At 32.7% G+C, this 19,524-nt stretch overlaps 2 protein-coding genes across 12 annotated transcripts; one reads left to right on the top strand and one right to left on the bottom strand.

Annotated features, from left to right (window-relative positions):
* The first annotated feature begins 6,359 nt into the window (after positions 1–6,359).
* Positions 6,360–7,067, top strand: LOC120071121 (EPIDERMAL PATTERNING FACTOR-like protein 1). Its single transcript, XM_039023190.2, has 2 exons — positions 6,360–6,498; positions 6,606–7,067. Exons 1-2 carry the CDS (start codon positions 6,426–6,428, stop codon positions 6,899–6,901), a joined length of 369 nt encoding a protein of 122 aa, XP_038879118.1. The 5' UTR covers positions 6,360–6,425; the 3' UTR covers positions 6,902–7,067.
* A 1,246-nt stretch (positions 7,068–8,313) lies between these two features.
* Positions 8,314–13,589, bottom strand: LOC120071120 (CBL-interacting serine/threonine-protein kinase 24). Of its 11 annotated transcripts, none has more exons than XM_039023184.2 (16): positions 13,329–13,589; positions 13,050–13,164; positions 12,677–12,885; positions 11,970–12,032; positions 11,794–11,865; positions 11,584–11,691; positions 11,404–11,478; positions 11,258–11,311; positions 10,862–10,987; positions 10,475–10,564; positions 9,989–10,111; positions 9,472–9,591; positions 9,173–9,289; positions 9,016–9,069; positions 8,849–8,923; positions 8,314–8,714 (listed from the first exon to the last, which is right to left on the bottom strand). In XM_039023184.2, the coding sequence occupies exons 3-16, from the start codon at positions 12,839–12,841 to the stop codon at positions 8,646–8,648; spliced, it is 1,311 nt and encodes a 436-aa protein (XP_038879112.1). In that variant the 5' UTR covers positions 12,842–12,885; positions 13,050–13,164; positions 13,329–13,589; the 3' UTR covers positions 8,314–8,645. The 11 variants fall into 11 exon arrangements, with proteins under 11 accessions (XP_038879112.1, XP_038879113.1, XP_038879111.1 ...); XM_039023185.2 differs by having other exon boundaries at positions 8,314–8,662; positions 13,050–13,202; positions 13,329–13,568; XM_039023183.2 differs by having other exon boundaries at positions 13,050–13,202; positions 13,329–13,566.
* Between the last annotated feature and the right edge of the window lie 5,935 nt (positions 13,590–19,524).

Below are 19,524 nucleotides of genomic sequence, written 5' to 3'. Positions count from 1 at the left end.
GAACTTTCTAACGGCTCTGGTGAGTTTATGCATGAGTCCTCTTATAATCATCAATAAGCCTTGAGTTTCCAGTAGGATAGCTTCCATTACGGATACGAAGCTGGAACTGATTTTCAAAGTTTGAGCGACCTTGTTGCTCAGATCACTGAATCAGTTAGGAGACTTAAAGAATCCTTGGTGCATCCATCTTCTGAAAGTACTGAGCTAAGAAGTGGAGTGACTGACATCGTCCTTCCCACTGAGCAACCAGTTCCTCAAATTTCAGGTAAAGGTAAGACTTTGGATTTAAAAATGTATGAACTTGTTAATGGTTCCTTTCAGTGTATATAGGAGTCTATTGAGTCTCACTTGAAGATTCAAACTCCTATGCTTACATTGGAAAGTCATTTAGAGTCTTTCATCATCCATACCACTAAAGTCAAATTTGTGGAGGAACTTAGGACTTACAAAAAAAAATGTCTATCTCATGCCATGTCCAGAACAAGTCAGTGAAGTTAAGTATGAGCCCGAGCTTTACTTCGAGGTGTCTCAGGTAAAAGAGTTAGAGGTTTCCAAGCCTCGATTTGTTCTTTCTCCTAGTATTTCTTACATTTTTTAATATTGCTCATCTTTTCCTTGTGAATCAGTTGAGTCAGAGTCTTTATTTTCAAAAGAGTCAGTCCTTGAATCTTTTATTTTATTTCCTTTCTCTTTTATAAATCTAAAACATATCAAATTTGACTTGCTTGGTTCTTTCAAAAGATGGGAACCCTTATAGCCTTATTGGACTATATTGACTCATCCAAGAACGGACCAGAGAAATACGAGAAGTTCTTTGTGCCTTGATAGGGGACAAGCCACGTCGAGCAACCAACATAAAAAATTTCCCTTTCCTTGAGGGAGCCAAGTAATAGAAGTTACTACTTTCTTTATTTGCTTTCTAGATTAGCTTTCTTTTGTTTTTGTTTTGTAGGTTCCTCCCCCTTGGCCCCTAAAGAAGAAAGAAACATCTTTTGAGAGGTGGGCCCTCCTACCACACCTCAAAGATCGTGCATGAAAACACGTACAGGAGAGGTTTTCTGTTCCCTTGTCTTTATTTTCGTTGGGCTTTGATTAGAGCAATATATCGTTTTAAATTGGGGGTGGTAGTTATATATGCATGTCGGGTAAGTCCTTAAGCAATTGAGTTCGGACTTTGTGGTTCAGCTGCTGATATAATTTTTGTGATGCATGTATTGTGATGATGACTTTTTGTGACAAGATTTAGGTAACTCTCTATTTAGGATTCACAAAATATATGCATGATTTTAGGCTAAATTTAAAAAAATTTCTTGATTCCCTTGCATATTTTGAGCACAAAGCCATCTTATTTGTGGTCTTGAATGCTTAGGATTGGGTTATTTGGTCCACTAAGGAGGTAGAATCGAGTAATTAGAGTCAAACATGGTTAATTTGAGACAATTTGGAGGTAATTTGAGCATCCAGACTTCAAAGGAGTAAAAATGACCAAACTGTCCATGTTAGAGCATCGCAACACTCGTTACATGCATAGCCTCAATGCTTGCGCAACGTTGAATGGCAGAGGTTGAATATGCAGGGAAGTGTTGCAACACTATCCTTGGTGTTGCAACGCTACGATGGTTAACGCAATGCCAACATCTGCGCGTGCACACCTGTCATAAGGGAGAGTCACGCCACCGTTGCAACACATGCCTGACGCTTGAAGGCTGAATTGATAAGAGTGTTCAACGTTGCGACCAATTTTATAAATACTCTTTTTGATTTTAGGTTAAAAACTAGGTTGAATTTCATGGAGGCTAAAAAGAGGCCTTGTTTTCTTCTTCCCCTTTGTGTTTTCAGTATCGTTAGGTTAGATTTATGCTTTATTTTGGAATGTAAATGATGGATTGGATCTTTCTCTTCGATTTGTATATGGATTTCTTGAGGTAACGGTTTTCTATCTAGTTTTTGGATCTTTAATTCTTTGTTAATTTCTAAGAAGTTTTTGGTGTTCTTGAACGAATTACATGTTGAATTTGTGTCTTCTTCGAATCCATTATAATTTCTAAAGGCATGATTGTGAGGCTGACTATTCACGCATAATCATGCATAGCTAATCTACTTTTAGTTATGTCACGTTCTTACCCGAATATCTAGCTAAAATCAATTAAGTAGCATTAGTTAATTGTGCATTTGATCGCTATTCCTAGGATGCATGATTTGCTAGGTTCGAAGATAATTTGGTTAATTGAACATGGCTTTCCTAACAAATAATTGACTCGTTGAATCCTAAATCGTAATGCATATGTTTTTAATTCTATATGATCGCTATCGAACCCAATAAAATTTAAAAGCGTGTAATTTAATTAGGGTATGACATTTTTTACCTTAATTAATAATTAGGATGCTTTCTCAATTAGATTCTTGCTAGTTGTCCACCTTTTTAGAGGCTAGTTAGATCGCATCGAGCAAGTAGTTGCGCATACGTAAATCGGTTCCATGTTTAAGTTTCAGAAATCAAGGATAGAAATTGTATTGAACGACTCTAGAAATAGATAGATCAATCCTAGTTTACATTTATCCCTTGCAGTTTAATTCCTTGCATGTTTTAAATTTTATCAATCAAACCAAAATCTTCATTTTTATTGCTTTTCATAGTCAAATTTAGCTTAGGAGAGATCTAATTCTTGGTCTCTTTGTAGTTCGACCCCATACTTACCACTGTTACTACGTTTTTGTAGTAATAGGAGTAGTTCGGTGATCTTTACAAATATTCTTTTGATCAGGTTTGAGGTTTATTAATGATGTAAGCCTCGGACGTATCAATGATAAGATATTCTTGGGACCAGTGCCATTAACAATGGCCGACAAGAGCAGATTGCACCACTGCCAACTGCCTGCAACATCTACTGACAGACACCTATAGCATTGACAAGTACCATCAACATCAATTGTACTTGTCTGCAGCGTCTACTATAAAGCATTTATGTCCCCCTTGAGTTTGTGGACCATTCTCATTAGTTGAAAAACATTATAAACAGAGTCTTTCATCCATACTTTGAAAAAATGGGAGAGAAAGGAAGAGCTTTTCATCTTCTTTCTCCATCTTCACCTGAAGTTCATGAATGGATATGGCCAAACCACATTGTTGAGCTCGAGATGAAGCTGTTGTTGTGGAAAATAGGCTATTGTGTCAGAATTTTGTTGTAGCATTATGATATTGCATCAATAGTATTTTGCTCTTCTTTCCATCTCTTCATTTCCATAGTGTTTAATCTTTATTCTTAAGAACTTTATATATATATTATTTCTTCTAGATTTCAATGTGAGCTAAGTTCTCTTCAAGGCTTGACTTTATGTCCCTATGTTATGACCATCCTTATGTTTCAACCTACGCTTTTATTCACCGGATCAATCGATATAAAGTAATAGCATGTTTACGCACCAGATAAGTTGAAATGTGTGGAAATACTCAAGTAGAGCGAGAGCGAATGTAATTTCACTGGTTGTTATTAGGAATGATGCAACCACTTGTAAGTAGTAAGAGAGAACGGGAGTGAAGGCATTGAGTTAACACAGACGATCTCCAACTAATTCGATGTTCTATGCACCACATTGGAAGGTGGGTGTAGTAGGTTTTCTCGCTTAGATTTCGGAAGATGATTAGTAAAGCATAGGGCTAAAGCGTTAAGACAGGTGCAACATAAGGCAATAATAGTCAACCCTTGTCTCATCATATGTAACCTTCTTATAACATCGTATTTATGCATTTTTACATTCACACGTCAAATCTCTCCACTGCATCACTTTTATTTACTTTTTCAACAGTTATGTTTTACACAAAAATCACTCCAACTGATTGACTCTCATATAAGATATTGGTTAATTACTTACATGTTTCGCAAAGCACATTAAAGTCTTTTTCCCTGTGGATTCGACCTTGGAATACTCCCAAGTATTACTAGCCACAACCTAGTTTACCCTTGAGCTAGTGCGTTGAGTGGCTATATCTTGTGTTTCCAGTTTTATTGTCTTCTTTTAATTTCACTGTTATTTTTATGCTTATACCTAGGGTAGTAGCGGAAAGTTTTTTCCAACAACTTAACCCTACATGTTAAAAAGTACTTGAAATACATATGAGTAAAATAAGATGTGTAGTTGAGAGACTAAGTATTGATGTGAATGAGGGATAATTTCTAACACTACCGTGGCAGTCACTACTCTCCTTCATAATTTGACGTGTCATCAAATGATATATTAATTTATTATTACCTCTATATTATTTTTTTAAATGCTATTATCATATTCATGGTAAACGATAATGAATGAATGTTGTATTAAAAAAATTTCCTACTGAATTTTTTTCACGTGAATAAAAATGTTGAGTTTTTGAACTTTTTTATCTCGATATTCAGGTAAAATGATTTAATTTAGAAGGACTCATGCATCTTAATATCATAATATGCATCTTCCTTATTCTAATTAGTATTCATAAATATGGTTTTACATAATATTAATGGATTATATTATTGAAAGGCCAATCAATGTGGGCTGAGGATTGAATGAACACATTTTTTAAAGGAAAAAAACGTAAACCGAGGGCTGCAGAATGATGGAACGATGGTCAGCCACACAAGTGTGATGGACCAAAACACAAGGTGTGGGTTGGGACTTCAATAATTTGAATTGCTAAACCATATAAATCATTCGGTCCACATTTAGTGGTTCGTAATGAAAATTGGTGTAATCATAATAAAATTTTATTAATAGATCAATCGTAATAGACCACAATCGCAAATATAATTGAATTATTTGTGATCACAGTAACAATAAATGTGACAGATTCTAAAAATATGGTAACTATAACTGTAACGGTAACTATATTAACTATTGGGTCCCGCGTAATTTTGAAACACAATCAGATTAATTATCATTTGCACCTCAATTTGATTGTGTTCTTCGATTACAAACTTGGAAGTAAACCTTACATTTCATAACGATTACGAAACACAGGTAAACAACAACAAATGCGTAATCAAATGGAGTCCACTTTTCAGATTACTATTTATTTAATTTATTACGCTTTCCTTGGAGTAAACATGGCCTTAGTCAAGAGAAAATAAGAAAAGAATTCTCTTACAAAAATGTTGACATTTTATAACCGTTGAAATATCATTTTGATCCCTATACTTTGAAGTTTGTTCAATTTTTGTTCATGTACTTTAAATTGTTTGATTTTAATCTCTATACTTTCAATAAATCTTAAATTTAGTTCTCAATGCTAGTTTATTATTAGTCTTTAAAAAAGAAAATTATTGCCATATATAACATTTTTTACTATAAGTTTTGAAAACATAGTCACATACTCTGTTTTCTTGCATGAAAATTATTATTAATATTTAATCAATTTCAATAGAATTTAACTCGGGGAAACTAAATTTAAAATTTATTAAAAATACGAGAAGTAAAATTGGACAATTAAAAATATAGGGATAATTTTTTAATAAACTTCAAAGTATAGAGATTAAAATAGTATTATTTTAGGTTGTAGAGGTTAAATATGTGAATGTCAAAAAAGTATGGGAGAGAATTATGAGTTTGAAGAAAATGCAACCTTCTCTTAAGCAGCTTAATTCTTCTTCTAATTGCATATGAGATAGAGAGATACCTCCACTTAAAAACATTCAACATATATGAAAAGAAAATATTTACATGTTTGAAAAATGTTTGGTATATCCATTAAGATTCCTCTCCCTTTTACATTTGCAAATGCAATTCTAGACAAAGCTTAAAACATACCTTCCTCAACACATTTAGATAGAACTAGCTAGTTCTAAGCTCAAGCAACATTTCACTCTTATCACAATTCATCTTCAGATTCTTCAACATTAGTCAATTGAGATCTCTACTTAGTTTCTAAAGCATAGATATGAATACGAGACACGGATACGACACGAAACGTTCATGGCAACATGTTTATTAAAATATATATTTTTATACCATGAAAAAATTTAAAGTAAATGAGTTGATGTATTTATATGCTTAAAAAATTAGTCTAATACGTGTCCAACAAGTGACAGAGTGACACGACACGCTAGCCAAACTAAAATGTTTATACTTCTTAGCGTAGTTTCACCCAAACTTCATCCTGATCGAAGCTGGTATCAATAAATAAATAAAAGTTAAGGTGAGGTGAAAAAGCTTTTCACTTTTTTGTTTCTTCATTGGTCTAAAGGAGAAAGAAAAAAGGGTTGATTAATTGAGTTGGGACCCCCAAAAACAACTGATAGATGCACTGCACTAGGAAGACAAAGGCCACACCATTTCACTGTTAGCTATTTTGTCAATACACACTTCACCAGTATACAGAACAACTTCATTTCTATTAACCCCTTCTTCAATTCAACTCACAATCCTTCTCTCTCCCTTCACAAATTCATTCAAATATGGCTTTAAAAAACTCTCTCCTTCTCATTCTTCCTCTCATATTTTGCCTTTTTTTCTCTCACCCCACATCAGGTAAAACCACCCCTTTACTCATAATTATTATCATTAATCCAAACTTAGAGGCAAAGATATAATATATACTTGTGTAATATCAATCCAATTTGTTTTGTAATATTCAGGGCATGAGGATTCTTCTCCTTCTTCTTCTTCTTCTTCTTCTTCTTCTTCTTCTTCTTCTTCCTCTTCTTCTTCAAAGCAGAAGGAATTGGTAATTGGGTCAAGGCCACCACAGTGCTTCAACAAGTGCTTAAATTGCAAGCCATGTGTTGCTGCTTTAGTTATTTCTCAGAACCATAAAAATGATGATATTGTAGTTTCTAATTTGGAGGCAGATCTTCTTCCAGTCCCTAAAGATGATGCTTATTATCTTCTCTCATGGAAATGTAAGTGTAAAGATAAGTACTTTCAACCTTGAAATAAACAAAAAAAAAACTTTCATTTTCTTTCCTTTGTAGCATATAAGATATTAATTATTATTCTATTTTTCAAACCTTATCTTTTCCTAACACACTTTATGTTAGTCCTGTGGAAATCTACAAGCTATTTAATGAGAATATAAGTTAGTTGTTTTCGTTGAATCAGATGGATGGATTATTATTATCCATTGGACCACTATACTTTTCTGTTTTTTAAAAGGAAAATGAAGGATTAATTGTTTATGGTAATCGATTTTACAAATTATAGTTATTGTAAAAGGGGGGAAAGAAACAGATTATTGGGAAATTGAGATACTTTTGTTTTAATGATTTTGTAAATTTGAGATTTTTAAGCTTATGGGTCGGTTTGTATTAGTTAGTCCATGTGGTTTTGAGTTATTGAATGGTCATAGTCATACTGCTGTACTTGGGCCGACCAGTTTTAGAGGTGCAGTAAAGGAAATCTTTTTAATTTAAAGCTCAATTCTTTACAGCAAAAAAAATGGGTCTGTGTTTAGATGAAAACAGTCATTGTTTTTATATTTCAACTTAGACATGATGATGAGCAGCAGCAAGAAAACGATAATGTTTCTCCTGGACCATGTTCAGATCTTATGCTTGCATGTTCAGACATATATATATATATATATATATATATATATATATATATATATATATATATATCTTTTCCTCAACAGCTACGAGCCAAATTGAATCCAAAGCTTGAAACCTCACTTTCAGATTTATTAGAACTGTTCCCAAAGAGTAATTGAAGGGAAAGAAAAGGAAAATATTAACTGGGTCGTCTATGCGAATCCGACATCTTGACTTAATTTTTCACCATCTTTGTGTAAATGGGCTATGTTTTTCACTGAACTCTTAAGTTTAGGACAAGTAGGTCCCGTTTTATAATGATTCTGTTTTTAGTTTTCTATGTTTGAGAATTGGATTTAGTTTTAAGAAAAGTTTGAAGGCATAAAAGAACTTAACTTTTTTTATTTTTAATAAGTAGATTAGAAACAAAGAAATTATAGTAAAAATAGTGTTTATAAACTTAATTTTCAAAATAAGACCTAGTACTCTTAGGTTTAAAGAAGGGAGAAGGAAAGCCTCGGATTTTAACATGCCCCCATCATTCATGTACAATAATCACTATTATGTTACTCCAAAATTCTTAACCTAAAATCACAAGAAAAAGAATACGATAGTATTTAAAGTCACAAGATTCCTTTTTTTCTTTTCTATAATGTTAGAAAAAGGAGTTTCTGAGACTTGTAAACAAAATATTAGAAGCTAGGGAACAGTGTCTCATAAAATATAGTTTAATAAAATTGTACTTCGGAATTATGATCTAATGATTTGTAAGGGTTAGGAATGTTAGTTATTAACAAATTAACCTTCAAAACAGCTCTCAGCAAAAAGATTCTAAATTTATTTTCAATGACATTCTGTACAATCCAAGGCAAATTTCCTACTGAATCCCGCCTTTGGTGACAGAACCTTTAAATACAGGAAGGCTGAAGAAAATTAAACACGCACACACAAATACACACGCACTTCTTGAGTTATATCATTTGCAGCTTAGCCCTTTCTGTTTTCTAAATCATAATAGCATATATGAAGTTCAGATCATGGACAGTGAAGCTTCATTTATAAAAGCATCTCATCATGATGAACAGCTTTTGGGCAAACAGTGTGGTTGCTCATTTGCTCCATAGAACCAGTTAGTAACCAAGCAGGGCTTCAGTTCCGCACACTCTCTAATGGTTTCAAGATTATGTTTTCTAGCTTAGCACAGAAATTCTTGTAGAACTACAAGACCACACAAAACAAAACAAACAAACAAACAAAAAAAAAAAAATGGTAGTGTATAACAATAAATATATATGGAAGTATGTAGGATTTAAGCGTACTTATGCATTTTTTAGTTAATTATATCAAATTACCTTGTGATATTCTAGAGTATCTCCAGCAGCTTTGCGAACGTCGACCATAAAAAGCGATGGTGCCACCTCATAAATCTAGGAACAAGAAGTGAACTTAATAAGAAGTAGTTTCTAAGTACTTTATAAAACCTCGGATTATCAATCATTCATCATGTCTATGAGATTACCTCCAGCACAGCAGCAAACTGTGCAACCCTGTGTCCAGTCCTTTCCAACCTTGTCTGTAAAGAAATTTTCAATTCAAGTTGAAATTAATATGTAATTCCAAAACTATAACATAGTATTATACTTCCATTCGTCATAAGGGAAGAATAACAGTTGCACCTTGAAATTACGTGTGTGGACATTTAAACCCATTGTTTCTGCTACGGCTTCAATGGTTGACATTATAAAGTTAGCAGGTTTACAAGAAACAAAACGTGTTTGCCGCTTTATATAGTCCTGTCATGGAAAGGATATAATTTCAAAAGAACAAAATGAGGATAAGAAAATTGGTAAACGTCAGAATTCCAACAAGTAGGCATACAATACGAGATGGACACATTGTGGCCTGAGAGGATAATAGTATGGAGCTCTTGACGTTCTATATCAAAGAAGGGAAACAAAGCTTGACACGAGCTAACCTGTCCCCGGTCAAATAATGGTGACAGATTTAATCCTTGAGATAATGTTATCATCTCAAATGCATTCATTATCAAAGGACCGCCGTCACTTTTTTCTGACTGATCAGCTACATATTCATCCTGCAAAATGCAAATCCTGAGGTAAGCGAAGAGAATTAATTTAGTGCACAAATATGCATGAAAAACAAGTAAAATGTTAACAAGACCGGTAACACGAGCTTTAAACTTAAAGCAAATTAGAAAAAGGAAGAATGCATTTCATTGCTTAGAAAACTCTGTATAGTATGCCCCACATAAACCCCTGTGGTCACATGCAATGATTAAGAAGATCAAAAAGCAATTTAAACATAACTGCGCAGTTAGGCCATTTGTTTCATATGAAACTACTCTCGAATAAGGAGGGGTGGGTGGGTTCTGGCAGCTTCAAGTAGTTTTCATGGTTGTATATAAGCCCTAAATGTTTCCATTTTGAAGAGATGCAAAACCATAAATAGTGATAAAGGTAACAAAAACCAACCTCAATGTCATCAAAAACAGCCTGAACATCATCCAAGTTTACTTCCTCATCTTCTCCTAGTTTAGCAGGGATGTAGTTTCTTCTGAACCATGGATCTTTTCTAATTTCTTCAATTCGAATCCGCTGCAGTGCACAAATGAAAACCTCCGGTGAAAATCTTTAAAACAATATGAACAGACATTAAATCCTACATGATATGAAGAATTCTTTTTCTTTATTTATGTACTCCACAATGATGGTGATGAATGACAGAATTTCACATGAACTCATTCACCCAAGAAGACAAATATTTCCAACACCAGCAGAATAATGATACATCATTAAAACAAAAAACCCTATGGTCCCTGCCCTATGACGCAGATAAAGGCAGCAAATCCTAAAATAGTAAACTAATAAATAATGATTGAACTCGTTAATTTATGATGAACCAAAAATCTCACCATTGGAGAATTGGCAATAAAAATCTCTGAAACTGAAAAAACTCACAGTTTTAGGATTCGGATCAAGGATCTTCTGTATCAAGGACTTCGCACCAGATGAAAACCAATAGGGGCAGGAATACTCCGCTGCATGTATCTAGGCATCAGAAATGAAGTTGTTAGAAACTTATCATTCACAGTTGTGAAAGCGCTGAGCCATCATCTAATTTTGAATGCAAAAATCAGTTCATCCATGCATGCTTCTCAACCCCAGTACATCACAACAGAAAAGATATTAAAACAAAACCCCGTATTTCATAAATTGGATATATGTTGTAGATGTTGGCACCTAAAAAGCATTTTTGTATCAGGAAGAATGGTATTCTTATTTATAAATATGAGATAGTCATTGAATTCTGAGGAAACTATGGTGGTGTAAAGATTGGAAACAGACCTTCATATTTAGGGTAGGGAGATCTGTCTCTGAAAATGGAAGATATCCAGCCATTAGTACATAGAGGATGACTCCACATGACCATATATCTGCAGCTGCACCATCGTAACCCTGACCTCCAAGCACCTGCAAGGAGCAGTTTACATAATGGTTTTAAAAAAACAGAATGATAGATAAACATGAACATATTCCTACAAGAAAGAAACAAGATACCATCATTTACAATCCAATGAAACAGACCAAAGGAATGGAACCACCTACTTAAGAGCATTTTAACGATATACAGTACATCCATTGAGGCAAGGATGTCCTCACATCCTGCACAATCCTTAAAACTCACAAATCGTGAGTCTTTAACTTGTACTTATACTTTGACATTGCTTATGGATAATGTACCTCGGGTGCAACATAATTAGGAGTTCCACATGTTGTGTGAAGTAGCTCAACACCCTGATCAGAGACAAAGCAGAATAGGTTAGAGAAATGAGTAACGTGCAATTGACAAAATTTCTGTCATTCTAGATAACTGTCATTCTACATACTTGTCGAGACAGTGCACTCAGTCCAAAGTCAGAAACCTTCAGATTTCCATCAGCATCAAGAAGAAGGTTTTCAGGCTACAACAAGGAAATAAATGATTAATTAGGACCAGAACATTTGAAACAGTTTTTTGCCAGAACCGTGAACATTTAAACAATATTCTCTATTTAAAAGTTTTGCACCTTAAGGTCCCTGTGGTACACACCCTTGCTGTGACAATGAGCAACTGCATCTATCAGTTGTTGAAAGTACCGTCTAGACTCAATTTCTGGAAGCTTCTTTTGAAGAACCTGTGCAGATCAATTATACATAATCATAATTATACAGTTCCAAAACTCACCAATCTGGAGGATGATAATAATGTTCAACTATTTAAGACAGGAAAGCCATACGATTTTATCATATAGTTCACCTCCAGAGACAAACTCAAGGATAATATATATCTTTGTCCGGCTAGCCAACACCTGGAATTTAGGGGGAGATATCATAAAAGATGCCAATAGCAGGAAAGTAATTACAGATAAATCCCACAAGTAATTTGATATTGTCAAGAAGCCATAAGTGGTACCTCATGCAGTCGGACAATATGTGGATGCCTGACAATTTTCATTATTGATATCTCCCTCTTAATCTGAAAGAGAATTTACAAAAGAAAAATTAAATTAACGAAATATTTAGAACATGAAGCAAAGGGCAAGTTTCATTATATATAAGTAATAGCAGCATCCTTCCAGACATGAATACTGCAGACTTATTGAATTCATCATGACTTTAACGGGCAGAGGAGAAGCAAATAATCGTGCCTAAGCTCTGAGTTTGTTCATTTCTTTATTTCTGTGTAGTTTTCATTCATGAGGAAATACTGATTATCCAGAAGTTTGATTCCTGATCATGTTTTGAGCTTAAACCATGGCAAAATTCATCACCTCCTATTGATAATCCTTTGTATATACTCATAACTTCCTTATTAGAATGATAGTTAATGTGAATCTTCAAGTGAGTAGTGACTCCATGTGCCTTACCTCCATAATAGGTTAAATATCCGAGTGCTAATTCACGTAAGGGAAAGTGGGGTTAAAAATAGATTTCATGATGTTCAGTTGACCAAAAAAGAGATGCCCAACAAGTCCGGATTAATAATACAATTGATTCAGCATCGAGTTTCATATTAAAAGCATATGCTGTCCTTTTAATATGAACATGGAAATAATACTCATTAGGCAGCACTATGACATTAAATCCTTCCCGATATTTATGAAGAATTCAGGTAAGTACCTGATCTACCATTTTGTGCTTGAGAATGCTACTTTTGGCCAAAACTTTTATGGCCACACTCTCTCCCGTCTCCGTGTTACATGCAAATTTAACCTTGGCGAACGTCCCTTCGCCGACAGTCCGCCCCACCTCATACTTCCCAAGTTTTCTAGTTAGTCTCTTCATGATCGCATTTTCGAGAAGAAAACACACTCCGCGATAGTTGTCAACTAAGAAAAAGCATCCAACATGACACACAAAATAAACCTCAATCGACTCAATTCAACAAGGAGCCATCAAATAAGAAAAAGCAAGTCCACAATTATTCAATTCCAAAACTTAAAATTAGCGTGAATTGAACGGCCGAGCCTGAAATCGAATTCGAATAATACACCTCAGCTTTATGCAAGTCCTTATTCCGCTATGCACTCAAATTCTCTTCATGCTCAGAAACACAATCCTCTTAATATTCTTCTTGTCTCAGCATAGATATCGAAAATTTGAAACAGCTGCAGGGAAATTGATCGGAATCAACCAACAGAACAATCTGAAAGCAGAGGAAAGCACAAATCGTACAGATTTAAATTGGTAATTAGAACGAAAATGTGAGGAGCACCTGGAAGAACAACAATTGGGGGAGCTAACTACAAATACACCGGGGTGAGATACTTACCGGAATTGAGTTAATCACTGGAGAAGGAGGAGGAGTTGATATCGGGACGACGAAGAAATGACAAAACAAGCAACAAACGGAAGTATGATCGAAAAAAATGGGTTTGGTAAGAGAAGGTGGGCATTCTCAAAAGGGGAACGGTAAGCCAAATAAATTTGATGGCACTATGTAAAGCAATGTACAAAAGCGCAAGTGGCGGATTGTGCCCCCAACTCCTCTGCTTTCTACGTTTCAGAACGTGAGGTTATTAGCTTAACTCATTCTTATTTCAATATTTCTTTTTTTTTTTTTAATTGAGAGTTATTTGTGCCAATCATTTTAATATGACCATCTCTATCGTGATACAAATAAAGATCCCAATAGACATCAGGATTACGGTAAACATGATCATCTCTAACGTGCCTTCTACGTAAGCAAAGGTTAGATTTCATATATTTGTTGGGTAGGTTATTAATCATAAAGATATCTGTGAATGAGTCCTCTATAAAAATAAAAAGATAAAAAAAAAAAAAAAACTCTTTAATTGAAGATAAATTTATTAGGGATATTTGATGTCTTAAATTTAAATTAAAATGTTGAGAAGCAATGGTGAGAGAAAGAAGAAAAAATGATAGATATGCAAACTTTAATAACCAACATCATTAATTAACAAATAGTTACTAAAGAGAGGTAAAAAGTTTTGATTTTAAATATAATAAATTACACCATTAAGTACATAAATTCAACACCCACGGCAAGTCTATTGTATCTTTTCAGGGCTTTTTATACTCATGCCCTAATTAAAGAGGTCAAATTACAATAATAATGTCTTTAAAACACATTATTTCCATATTTGTGTCTTTTGATTTTTATTTTTTAAAATGCTAGAAATTAATGGGGTATTAGAGACTTTTGGACTGATTTTTATGTAATATTGTAGCATATTTGGCTATTTATATTTTCCAAAATTTTCAAAATCTATCACAAAAGAAAATTTTCATTTCCATAAAATTTATGAGATTTTATTTTTTTCTAATTTGTCTTACAAATTTTTCTTTCTACAAATTTTGAATTTTGACTTATAATTCATAATCTCCAAATTCAGTAGATTGCATATAATACATAATTATAATATCAAAATTTTGTTTTCATCTATGCTTTTTTTTTTTTTTTATTTACACCAGTTTTATTTCAAATATATAGGAGTTTTTTCAAATATATACAATGTTTATTTCAAATATATGTAGAACAATTACAAATTTAAGGTTGTTATTTAATATATACCTTTTACTATAATTTTGGCCTCATTTCTATTAAGATATGTATTTCACTTATTTTGTCACATCTATCCATGTATATTCAGTCATTTTGCAAATAAATGCCTCATATTATATAACAATAATGCTAGGGCAAATTGGAAAATTCATCCTTAAACTATGGTAGATGTTGCAATTTTCCGTTGTAGTTAAATGCTTTGTTTGAAGAAGTTTCATAGTAAATTGAAACATAACCACCATAACGTATTTTCTAAGATTTAGGGTATATAACATATTCGTTAACAAATAAAATAAGGAACAATTAAATGGAAAAAGATGGTGATCATATATTTCGTAATTAATGATTAATTAAAAAAAACTCTCTAAATAATTAATTTTCAATTTATTTTGATTTCCTTTAATATTTTAATTATAAAATACTACAAAAATTAAATAAGAGAGAGAATGTACTACAAAATTAAATTTGTCCTAAAAATCTGCAAAAATCTATTTTGAAATATCGTAAGTTTAAGTTATTTATGAAATATGGCTCGTGAAGTAGGTTGATGTTTAAATCTTTCTATTTTTAGTTTCTGATAGGATAGATTAGGGAGGGAGACCAATACAAGGCTTTGGTAAAAGTAGTTTAAGATTGGACGGTAACATGATTTTTCCTTTCTTTTTTCCTCTTATTCTTCTTCTTATTATTATTTTAAATCATACATCATTAAAACCAAAAACTAATAACAAGAAAATTTCTCATTAAGAATCAAGGACATCTATCTAGAATAAACATCTTCCCAACAAACATCACAATCTCCCTCTTCAGAGAAAGAAATTTGAGGATCAAAAAGATTAACACCAACGTACACCACAGAATGTGCGATAAAATTACAAGAATGATTACAATAACCAAAGTTAACTTCACCAAAACTCTTGACGACCGCAACTGTGGCATCTACTAAGATAATATTAGGATCATTTAGGGTCCAAATAATATTTATCGAGGCTGATTCCACTAATAGAGGTTGACATGCCTTCCAATTCAAACAAAGAAGAGAATATAGGTCAAGTTGAATAACCTCTCATTTCATCGCCATAATAGGCCACCCCTATCGAGACTTTTGAACATAACGTAGATAAGAGAGTTTCGAAAGTCATGGACCACTTAGCTTCCTATATTTGCACCAAAAGACATCTACATTGAGTTTCGAACAACAACATCCGAGAGAGGGGAGACCATCTTTCCTAAGTCACTTGACTCTCAAACCTCGTTGAATCAGGCCTCACAATTGCATTGACAAGATCAATAAAAAGATAATTGACAATCATTTTGCACCAACATGATTATATAATCCTTAAATAATGAAGTCAAATATTGTGTAAATGTTAACATGATAGAGTTGTTGCCCATAAACAAACTATCACCATCATGAACCATTTTTCTCTCTCTCTAATCCATAGCACATTGCCCTAGCCTCTTCCCTCTCTTAAAATATATTTCTATTTCTTAAAAAACCTAAAAACGAATAGAATCGACTAGTTAGTCGTCGATCAATGATTGACTAGACTTATTTAGAGCCAACAATCTAAGTCATTGGATTGTTCTATTTTATCTAGAATAGTATGAAAATAGAAATATTTCGTGTGAGCTCATTGAGTATCCTTGGTTCTTGATTTTTGGAGTATTTCCTTATTCATTTTATGTTTATTGAAAGAAATTGTCAAAAAAATCCATAATTTTTGTTGCAATTGTATTGCAAGACAGCCGGACAAATTTTCATATGAGGAAAGAAATCAGAATTGCAACAGTTTTAGAAAGGATTATCCAGCAATTTATGACTCGATTATCAGTGATTTTATCGGTCGAAATTTTTTTGAAGAAACCCTAACATGAAAACTAAAAAAAGGGCATGAAATCAATAATGGCTCAGACACAAGCATTCAACATTTTTACTTATTGCACAATTTTTTGTTTTTCAATTTCTCGTTTCTTTTGTTCTTCTAATACTATTCAGTTCTTGTTACTCTCTATTCAATCCACCCTTATCGAAAGATTTAGGGCATTTAGGACCAACAATCCTTGAAAGATGAAGTTGGGTTGATGGATGAAAGTTATAGTAAACCTCTCGAGTTTAGTTTCTTTTCTTTACTTTGTTTTTTGGGGGTTTATGTGATTTACAATTCTAGCACTATTTTGATTAAGTTATTTAATTTTGTATTTTCCTTCATATTTATTGGACTTTATTAAGTTTCTCTCAAGAACAAATTTTGTTCATATCTTTTTATCAATTTAGTACAAGTCCATCATTGATATTTTCCTTCGCTATTATCTTACTTTTACTATGTTTTTCTCTTCAATTATAGTTTTCTTTTATTTCTTCATGAGTTAAACCCTTCCTTAGTATTAAAAAAATGTAAATACTTGAAGGGAAGAGAATAAGTCATCTTTCATGCGCAAAAAGTAACTTTGCCTATTCCTATAGCATAGTTTGTTTATATTGACTTTATTTACATTATTAATCTAGATTGACCACCTAGATTAATATTTTAAAAAAATTGAGTTTGATACTGAGAAGATTAAATATAATTTGGTTTTTATAAAATCAATTTTAGAAAAGAAAAAAAAATTAGGCATAAGCCTTTGTTTTTTACCCTAGATATTAGGAAAAATCTTGAGGGCCTTGGATTATGTTTTATTCATCTAAGTTCTCATTAACTATAAACATATAGGTTTAATGGATTAAACTCTTAAAGATGCTTCATAGAAGATTTAATAGGTGTTGAGTCAGATATACAATGATAAATTTGAGTCAAAATTGCAATTGCATAAAATATGACATTCTCTGACCAAAGAATATGAGCATGTTTGAGATCGTTTTTTATTTTTGTTATCTTTAGTTTGTTTTCACACACATAATCATCTCCCAACTATTTTTGTTAGTTACTTTGTAAATGCATTCTTGCTAAAAGTCTTGCTGATCTTAGAATTTTTGTTACATATATTCCCTTGAGTACGATATCTTGAGTACTTTCTGTATTAGTTGCTAACATTGTGTGCTTGCATTGATGCTAGAGACTATTTTACTTTCATAGGGGTTACATATTTCAAGGTTGTGTCATGACATTCATCATCTCCCAACAACCATTGATTTGATCCATTAAAGACTGACTAACAATCTACCTAAAACATATAGGTTAATGATAATGATGTGTTTAAAGCTCATCAATTACACCTATAAAATCTTTAAGATTAAATTTACAGCAACCAAAAATTATATTTGAAATTATGATTGATAATATTGTCAAGATACATATATTATAGGAAAATAGTTCGTAAAGATTTTTATTGTATAAGAAATACATACATGTATTGATATTTGTGTTTGTACATTTTTTAAATATCTCTTCGTGTAGTACAATTGAAGTGAAAAATGATGATTTAAACTTCTAACTTTTTATAGAGGACTATTAATATCTTGATTTTACATGTTTTTCTATACTATGAATAAGGTGTAATTTGAGTTATAGATTACAATCAGCCGTGGGTGAAATTTGTGTTTTGTTTGTGTAATATAACTTACATATGTGTCCGTTATGTTCCAACAAAATGGTATCTAAGTTTATTTTATAGTTATATGGAAGCCAACAGTTGCCATTCAACTTTTAATGTTCAATTTTAGCAAATGTGTTATTATTACCTCATTATCTTAATTTTAAAAAATGGCTTACATTATATATCATTCAAGTGTGCCTTGATTTTGGTTGATTTGATTTCACAAGTCAAATTTCAATAATTTTTACATTGAAGTTTATACATTAATCGAGAAACTTCATCTTTTCATTTTTATCTCTTTCTCTCTTCCTTCCTCAAATGTTTCTTATGACTTCATCTACTAGCTACCACCGATGACCAACTCCAACGACAATCATCTTCCACAACATGCTCTGACGACCACCTCAGATGCCCGACTCTAATGACCACCTTAACATCCGATAACAACCACTATCGAAGACTACTACCACCTCACTTTGGTGACATGACCACCTTCAAATGGTTAAACTTTGAAAACTATTTCTAGTAAAAACCACCTCCAACAATCATCTCCAACAACCACCTCCAACGTCCAACTTTGCTTAACTACCATCTTTGGTGATCAACTTTGACAATCACCTTCGATGACCAACTCTGACCACCAACTTCATCAACCATCTCCAACAACTAACGCTAACGACCAACTCAATCGATCATATGCTAAAAAAACAAAACAAAGATATTTAGCCAGTGAAAGTATGTTTTTAAATACAAAATTGAAATTATTACTTATAATGTTTAAGAGTCAATCTGATATAGTCATTTAACATTAATAAAAACACATTAAGCATATACTCAAACCAAGTAAACTTGTTTATAAAAATATTTTTGACAAAATATAATCAAACACATTTATATTTTTTGTTTTAAATAGATTTTTATAAAACGTGTTTAAATATGAATAGTTTTTTGAAAAACATTTTCCTACCTACTCGAAAGCTCAAACATGAATGGATACCATCATCATTGCGCAGGCATTCCACCTCTTTAATCGGCAATAGAGGATTTTACCAACATGGTTAAGTCAAGCCATAGCGCCATTTTAATATCACTTGTTCGGGCAACAGATCTATAGATATCTCCATAATTGTATGATTTGTCTACTTCAAACATAAACCCTCGTGGCTTTACTTTGGTGATAGTTGTGGGACTTCAATCACATTCTCGGTAACACATATATGCATAATAAACCCTAACTTGTAATTTGACATAAGATACTATAAAAATCCCTAAACCCCTTGATGTCCTATCCTTTGTTTTTACACACATGTCATACTCATACATTCCACTAATGTGAAGATGTATTGTAATTTTATTGTTTATATGAAACAATAGTATTTTATCTATCTCAAGTACAATGGTTACA

The sequence above is a fragment of the Benincasa hispida genome, chromosome 2 (assembly GCF_027475165.1).
Source record: "Benincasa hispida cultivar pf3 chromosome 2, pf3_genome.v1.1, whole genome shotgun sequence".
Lineage (NCBI taxonomy): Eukaryota > Viridiplantae > Streptophyta > Magnoliopsida > Cucurbitales > Cucurbitaceae > Benincasa > Benincasa hispida.
This window is presented reverse-complemented; position numbering and strand designations above follow the sequence as displayed.